General features: G+C 40.4%; 1 protein-coding gene across 1 annotated transcript in view; it reads left to right on the top strand.

Moving 5' to 3' along the window:
- The first annotated feature begins 717 nt into the window (after positions 1-717).
- GYPC (glycophorin C (Gerbich blood group)) overlaps positions 718-8,678 on the top strand; it is a 19,515-nt gene continuing 11,554 nt past the window's right edge. The window contains exon 1 of the mRNA XM_072417941.1: positions 718-1,066. Within this exon, the coding sequence (XP_072274042.1) occupies positions 1,027-1,066 (40 nt within the window). The 5' untranslated portion in view covers positions 718-1,026. The remainder of the gene's footprint in view (positions 1,067-8,678) is intronic.

Below are 8,678 nucleotides of genomic sequence, written 5' to 3'. Positions count from 1 at the left end.
CACCTGGAATTCCCTGTATTAATATTGTAGCCACATGTGTTTGGCATTGTAAAAATCAGCAGGCATAGTGACTGAGTGTGGATGAACTTGGGGTGTATTACTAGAGGGATCACCAGCAGGATGGAGGAGGACATGCTTCCTCTATATAGATAAAATTGTGGGGTCACCATCACTGGAGGGATCACCAGCAGAAGGAAGGTCCTGATTCCTCTATATAGATCTTTAGTAGGACCTCATATATAGAATACTGTGTCCAGTCCTTGAGATGTCATTTACAAAAAGAAGCCTCAATGAACTGACCTCAGTACTTATTTTAGTACTGTATTTTTGGCCATCCCTACATTTTTTTAAGTATTAGTCTTCTGAAAAATAAACAAATGAGGAATATTCATGCAGTATTTCCAGGTAATATAAATTCAGCAAACTAATAATATTCATATTAAGATTTTTTCCTAAAACATAATATTAATACTAATAAAACTTCCAGAAAAAAATTAAGAAAGAATTAAAATTTTCTGGCAGGATCATTTTGTTGCATTTTTTTTTATTATGGAATAAAATCAAATTGGTAATGCTTTTTAGGATATTTGCAAAATAAATACGGATGCTGCAGACTTGGCGGAGACATATCGCTTTTAAACTGAGTGAAATGTTGCGTGTCCTTTTTTCTTGGTAAACAGATCCCCTTTAAATATCCCCAGATCCAATCTTCATACCCTTCCTTGCAGTCTGTAATTCTGATCTTTCCCTGCCTCCTCTATATTCCTCGAGAAGCCGCCCTGAGGGTTTCTATACATTTTTTTGTGGATTTGTGGTTGTCAGCTGTTTGCTTCTGGCTGGTAGCCAACCCAGCCTAAAAACAGTTCCTGTTATCTGCAGAGCTGCGCCCCTCCCTCCTCATATGTTTCCCATGCTCCTCTGACATGTGTTGTGTCTCTTCCAGTGTACAGAGTGTCAGAAGACCGACAGGTATTGCATCCCCTTCCTCCAGCCTGAGGGTGACGGTTCCAGCAGAGTCCCTCCAACATGTCCTACAACCGAAATGACTCCACTTCTCCACCTCCAAGTGAGTACAGGCACTCCTTCAGTATGTCATTCCCATTGCCAGATGCTATGGTGTTAAGGTCACCAAGAGCAGGAGGTCCTGATTCCCCTATATAGATAGAATTGTGGGGTCACTATCTCTAAAGGTTTACCAGCAGGAGGCAGGAGGTCCTGATTCCTTCATATAGATAGCATTGTGGGGTCACCACCACTAGAGGGGACACCAGCAGGAGTAAGGAGGTCCTGATTCCCTTATAGAGATAGATTTGTGGGGTCACCACCACTAGAGGGGACACCAGCAGGAGTAAGGAGGTCCTGATTCCCTTATATAGATAGATTTGTGGGGTCACCACCACTAGAGGGGATACCAGCAGGAGTAGGGAGGTCCTAATTACCCTATATAGATAGAATTGTGGGGTCATAATAACTAGAGGAGTCAACAGTAGGAGGAAGTAAGTTTTGATTGCCCTATATAGATAGAATTGGGGAGGGTGTATGACTAGAGGTGTCACCAGCAGGAGGAAGGAGGTCCTAATTCCTTTATAAAGATAGAATTGTGGGGTCATCATTATTATAGGGGCAACCAGCAGGTGGAAGGAGCTCCTGATTTCTCTATATAGATAGAATTGTTGGGTCATCATCACTGGAGGGGTCACCAGCATGAGGAAGGAGGTCCTGATTTCTTTATATAGATAGAATTATTAGGATCACCATCAGCAGAGGGGTCACCATCAGGAGGAAATATCACTCCCTACCATAAAGGTTGAAAACTGAAAAATATTTAGACATGAAGATCTTCTGATATTTCTGCATATTAAGTCTGATGATTACGGACCCCATGATGTACCTGCCTGACAAGCAGAATGGAGTGAAGTGACTCAAATGCTTCAACACTTGAGTGAGTCATGTGTACTGAGAGTAAAGCAAGGGCTGCTGGAGTAGCTTGGGTTGAAATCAGGCCAAGGACATTGCAGGTGACACAGAAATATGGTTGGGTCCAAGGTCAGGGTAGGGACAAGCTCGAGGGAACAGCATGATGAGTCAAAGCTATGAATCCAGCAAGGGAAACAGAACTGGAAGACAGTTCCACTATTGCTGAAAGAGTCACGTTCGCATGGTGGCTAAGTGCTCAGCTCGCCTTGCAGCACTAGAGTCCTAGGTTCCAACCTCAATCAGGACATTATCTGCATAGCACCTCTCTTGTTCTATTATTGGACAATGGAAGCTTAGTGCCAGACTGATGTGTTCACCTCTCTAGTTACTTATCTCTGTCTTTTTCCCATCATGCTCCTTGTCAGGTCATTTGTATACAGCAGAGTATGACTGACCCTGGTGCTGCTCTACAGAGAATTACAAAAGCCTGGTTCTTGGCTGTCAATGTTGACCCCAGCTGTTCGATTAGTAGTTGTTAGATTTGAAAGTGAGCAGCTGAGCAAAGTGTGGACTGCTGGATCTCATAGAAGGAAGCATATCCACTGGACAGGGCATTGTATTTGTAAATATTATTAAAGAGATTGAAAGGGTTACATGTCCAGTAAGTGTGCAATAGTCAAAAAATGGCAGCTTTCTGTGCATATCCAGTTGGGATCTATCATTCTTTTTACTTCCTGTTCTTATTATACAACAGGAAGATAAAATCTCTCTGCAAGGGTGGAATATTCGCTCTTAGTTGTCACCAGAACAAGTGGGTTCATCATTTTTTTTAACATTTTAAAATTCCTATGACTTTTTGGTGGCAATGGTCACCAAAAAAATGTTCCCCAAAAGAGACAGAGGCAATTAACACATGACATGGATTCTAATCCTTCCACACTCCATTCAAACATAAAAAAGGCCTTATATATAATTCATATAAATTCATTTTTATAAAAAAAAGTCTTTTTATATGAATTCATAATGAATCATGAATGCATTAACTGGATTTAATAAAAGCTACCAGGACTTCAGTTTTATGGCTTCTAGGAAGATCTGTGTGGGTTGTTCCTCTATGACTTCCATATAGTTGTGCTTTGGTCTTTGTTGAAACGTTTGGGGTATTTTGGTTACCTGAATAAATTCCCTGGAATCCCAGCAGCTCAGCATTAGTCTCAGCATTAGAATTAGCGTTATACAGCATACAGGAGGTGACTGTGCGTGATGGGGGTTTATTAATTTACTGCTAAAATGGGAGAAAGAACTTTTCAAAATCTTTAAACATTTTCATAATTCTAAGAGCTGTTTTGTAAGTAATTTGGTCTTTGGAATTATCTGCGTGTGGTATTTTCAGGTGGTGGATGACAGATGACACTGGTACCAGTCCACAGACTGACTCTTGGGGAACACCAACAAGGAGCAGAACTGGAAAAGAAGTGTTACCACTGATCTGACCTGAGAAAAGCAGTCAGATAAATAGGAAACAAACCAAGAGAGCTCAGTGTCCTTGATACCAACAGAGTTCAGGAATTGAAGTAGAAGAGGGTGTCAGATGTAGTAGGAAAGATCTATGACAAGGTGGAGGGAAAATTTACTTTGTGACATTGCTCTGAGGAGGTCATTAGCCACTTTTTTAGGAGCTGTTTTAGTAAGAGGTCGAAAAGGTCTGAAGTGAGTCAAGTAGAGACTTGGTTTTCAGTTAGTTGGTTAGTCTTATGTTTACAAGGTGCTCAAGAAGCTTGGAAACTTATGGCTGAAGAGAGATTTGACTGTAGTTACATAAAGTAAACATACAGTTTACTTTTGATTTTTGATGATGGTGGATATGTCTTGGATGAAGAACATGGTTAGAGGGGGAGGAGGTGAAGGGTTTGGGAAGTGGTCGATTGTTAAAAAGAGGCTGTGTGGGTTCGATGTTTGTGAGGATATTACATCACAGAACTTGTTTAGCCTGGCAACTATGAATTCAGAATTGAGGTGTAGATTGGCTTTGACATTGGGAAAGCTGCTATTGAGGCCAGATATTCTCCATGTGCAGGTTTTTGTATATATGTAGCGTGAATGTTGTTCCGTGGCTAATTTGCAGGATGGGGGAAGTGGAAGGTGGCAAGGGCAACTTTGTCCAGAACCAAAAATAAAGGGTGATTTTAGAATGTGGAGTCGGATATATATTTCTGATTGTCCCAGAAAGTATAAAGCGGTATTGGAGTAATCTTAAGGCTCAAAGTTTGCCAAATTCACCAATAAGTCAAATTTCATGGTGATTTCTAATTTAATTAAAGTTGAAATATCTGGATTGAATTCGAATTTTGACCAGGTTGAATTTTTTTCACCCATCCCTAACTACCAGGATATTTATTAGGTCCATATACTCATCAAAATACAATTTTGCTATAGTGGTTCTTTAATACAAATTGAGTTTAGGTTTTGTTCCAGGGTGTTATTTTAGTTTGGTAATTTCCCTGCTGTTTTCAGTTTAGCGCCCCTTTTTATAAAACAAGTAATGCATTTAGCTCCTTCTGCTGTCCGGTGTGATTGATGCCGCACAATCCCGTGCGCCTTCTGCTCAGGCTTCCTGCTCTGTCCTGCGTACAAAGTCCTGGGGATCGGCATACACACAGCACACATTGCATTATGTCTGCAAATGGCTCCGATCACACTCTATTAGCTCTCCATCTGTCCTGTGATGGCCTGACAATGAGTCTTCCCACTGACATAAACAAGATATTCAAACATCCTGTCCTGATCCCATGCAGATGCTGGTTGTAAAAAATACTGTTAAAGGTGACATAATTCTCAACAGCCACAAATAATATAAAGACTCAATGGAAGGTCTGCTTCCTCTTCACACCCTCCATTTATTGTAGCAGACAGAACACATGATGCCAAATTCAGGGGGCATCATGAACATCAAATGTCCCTGTAAAAGGAATTAAAGGGCCTGCATAGGATCATAATTAATTGTGTAGCTGCAAATATGGAGAAGTTTGTATGGGATCAGGGCCTGGAATGTCCCTGAAGGAATGGGTTTGCGAGAAACTCCATCGTATTTATGTTTTTTTGTTTTTCTTTGCTTCTTGTCTAACTTTATAGAGAAAAGAGCTGTGGAGGGGCCAGAAAACTACAAGGGGAAGGGCAAAGACAGACCAGTACCCCAGCACAAGAAGAGAGGGTAGCAGTGAGCAGTCGGTGTTAGAGGAAACTCATGGATACAAAGAATAGGAGGTTTCATGTCAAATAACTAAGCAGACTAGAAAAAATGCACAAAACTCCGATCTCCCTGCTCACTTTACTCTCACCTCCTTTAAATTTTGCCTCTCTTATTTTACTGACACCCCTTTATATTTTATTTTCTGTTACACCAAATTAACAGTTGGGGCAGTCAGGTAATAATTTGCCTTTAAGTGATATGTCTCAGCATTGACAGCTTCCATTTTGCTGGCAGAAGCCGACGGCTCATTTGGGATGTTGTGCAGCTGTTGCAGCAGTCCTGTCAGGTTACCTAATTTATAATTAAATCTGTGTACTATGTATTGTATTCCTGAAGACTCCTTAGGCTATAAACAGTTTGGAGCTCTCCAACTGTGTCCTACTAGAGCTAAATGATATGAGCGATTATAGAAAGTCTTTGCAAATTCGGTTATGTTGTAACACCAAAGCTTCATAATATCCACACTCAGCTATTCTCAGAGTAAAAGTCCATATACAGACAAAAAAAATGCTGATAGGCAGAGAAAAGAATAATGCCCACACAATTGTCAAAAACATACTAAAGTGGTATTTTTTGATGCACCAAAAATAGTCTGCTCGATAATCTCGGAGTGCGATATGGGTGACAGGTGATTGACAGCAGGTAGCAGCGAGGGGTGGCAATAACTCCTGTCTGATGGATGGTTTTTGCAAAATATTACCTTTGTTTGTGAAGAATAATTGTCCTAATTCTTAAATATGCTTTTTAAATGGCATGAGGTTTGGGTTTTCATCTTGCATGTAGCTATTATGTCGGCGGAGGAGTTTTTCTCCTGTCTGACAGCCCGACGGAAAGTGTAGCAATTTTATTTTATTAGGTTGTAATAATAAAGACGTAAAAAATATCAAAAGACAAAACTTTCTTCTGTTTTTTTAGGATGGTGCATTAAATAATTAAAAGCCCTATCAGTTGTTTTTTATGTAATTCTTTGGGGATATATAATCACTTCCTGGTTTAGGGACACAGAAAAAAAGAAATAATCTGCCCAAAGTGAACACAATTACTATTTTATACACAGAAGATCAAGTGTCCCCATTGGAGGATTTTTGTATTTATATTTCCTTTTTTATGCGTGTTAAAAATGTGCAAGTTTTGCAGATATGTACTGCTTTTTTAGCCATTTATTTTTGGGGTATTTTGCCTAAAAATTAGCCTTTGGCCTAGCCTTTAACTATACACATTGATGGGTGGTGAACTTCTGCCTTTACCAGCAAGAATGCGCTGCATAATTGTCAAATATGGCACAGACTTACATGTGTGCAGCCAAGCTGGGATCCAGGATCCTGATGGCAGGTCCAAGAACCTGTCATCACTACATCCTCGGAAGGCGCTATTCTCACCTCTGACTGCACAATGGACCCCCAAGTGCACAGCCATCCTCTTTGGCCATTGGATGGACACTGTTGTCGTTGCATTGTCACTGACAGCGGGCCCTGTCTGCTGCACAGAACCAAGCTCTATACTACATCAGGAGCAATGGCTTTATATTTATTAGCTGTACTTCCTAGTGAATATTTTTTTTTCATTAGGTGTGCTTTAAAGTAAGTAATATATTCCCTTTCTTCCTGATGGAGAAGTTTCCAGTTCTATTTTCAATTGCAGTGACTGATTCTTTATCAGAGAATGTTTGCCTAGCTTCAGATTCACTGCTTTATAAATACACCCCATCAAGTCTAAATTTAGATAAAGATGAGTGTGATCTAACAGAGATCCCCTGAAATCAAAAACAGATACCATATTCCACAATCAATTTTCCCACTCACTGCACCCTTGTGCAGTCCGTGTCACTTATTTATGCAAGAGTGGGATAAAAATGAAGATGCATGATAGGAAATTGCGTGCAAACTGCAGCTACTGGCAGACAGCTCCCAATATGGAAACTGAGGGTATTAGAAACATAAGTCAGGACGAGGCATGTGGTTTGGGTTTCTGATCCCATAGTGGGTTTCAGTCAAACATACATAACTTTAACATTGGACATTTCCATTAACTTGGACAGAAAATCAGGTGAGCAAAGTTTAATGTATTTTGCCATCTGAGCAAATGTTCCTAAGGCATCCTGAACATTCAGTCCTATGGACAACACTGAACCGTCCACACTTATTTAAATGAATCTGTTGGAGTGGCCTGGGGTGAAGAAATGCTTTATTGGTTAGTTGATGGGTGCATGTTAGTTATGTCAGGTAAATAATTGATAGCAACAATATATCGCTCATTTACCTGGTTGGGCACTCATTGAGCAGTTAATGACCATCTTAAAATGGAACCAAACTTTTATTGGTGTTGGTGAGATTTTGCAACAATCTGTAAGTATGCACAGCATACAAGACAATTATGGTACACATTTACCTTTTTATATGCATCCTATAGTGACCTAGGGACCAGAAACCCATCACTGTTGCATCCTTCAAATACACCATCTTTGACTCCAACCCTCCAGGGTCCACCGTGATGGCCACTGGGCATTCACTGGTAATGTAACTTTATATGATGTCATATTATCCACCTAAGTCTATTCATGGCACCAGGCAAGCCACCTGGAGAACGAAAAAAATGCTCTCTTGCAAAAGGGACTTTGCATTTCTCTTCCATTAAAAACTTCTACTTCCTGGTGACTTTTTGTTCTTTGCCTAACAACATTGAATTGCACACTCATCCCTCCTTAACTTCATTAGTGTTGGTTTAAACAACCAATGTTCTTTGAGGTTTGCCAAAACGTTAACGACCCAAACCCAGGCACTTTCACCCATCTGTTGTTAGGACAAACATTTGCCAGATGAGCCTAGAAGTCACAACAAGACCAGGCTCTTCATGCAGCATTAAATACCTTCATAACCGTCACTAAATGGGTTTTGTTCAGAGTTTCAGCTTTCTTCCTCCTTCGTCTCCTTAAGAGCTTTCTATCCTAATGACCCGGGCCTCCTGCCAGGGCTGCGCAGTATTGCGTCTGGAGGTATTACGGATTTCACTCCATGTTTGTTATCTCTCTGTAAGAGTTTATTTCCAGCAGCTCAGATAACTCCTGAGGAGGCGCTAAGCTGTTTATCAGCAGAGTGCAGGAACCAGCAGGGGTGGAAAGAGTTGGGAGGCTGGGCTTTGTAGTGTGCCCTGGGAATGTGTGCAGTTTGGTACCAGCTTCAGATAAGAGCCACAGTACTCCCATTCCACAGGAATTCCTGGCAACATTCACTGCAGGGATGAGCAGCATATAGGTCTCCACTAGTTTACAAAGTACTAAAAATGCCAGCAAGCCTTTTAAATCTTAAAGAGGCAGAAAGAGCAATTAAGAAAGATTCACTTGTTTTTGTCTGTGTTGTTCATTTTCCTTATAATCAGTGAGGACCAGGAAATGGCCAACCAATGCCACATAAACATGCACATTTGTACATTAATGTGTAATATGCCATGCATTATTGTGTGTTGTGTTAAGGCAGATCATTATTATTATTATTATTATTATTATTATTATTAA

Source organism: Pyxicephalus adspersus, chromosome 7, assembly GCF_032062135.1.
Source record: "Pyxicephalus adspersus chromosome 7, UCB_Pads_2.0, whole genome shotgun sequence".
In the NCBI taxonomy this organism is placed as follows: domain Eukaryota; kingdom Metazoa; phylum Chordata; class Amphibia; order Anura; family Pyxicephalidae; genus Pyxicephalus; species Pyxicephalus adspersus.
This window is presented reverse-complemented; position numbering and strand designations above follow the sequence as displayed.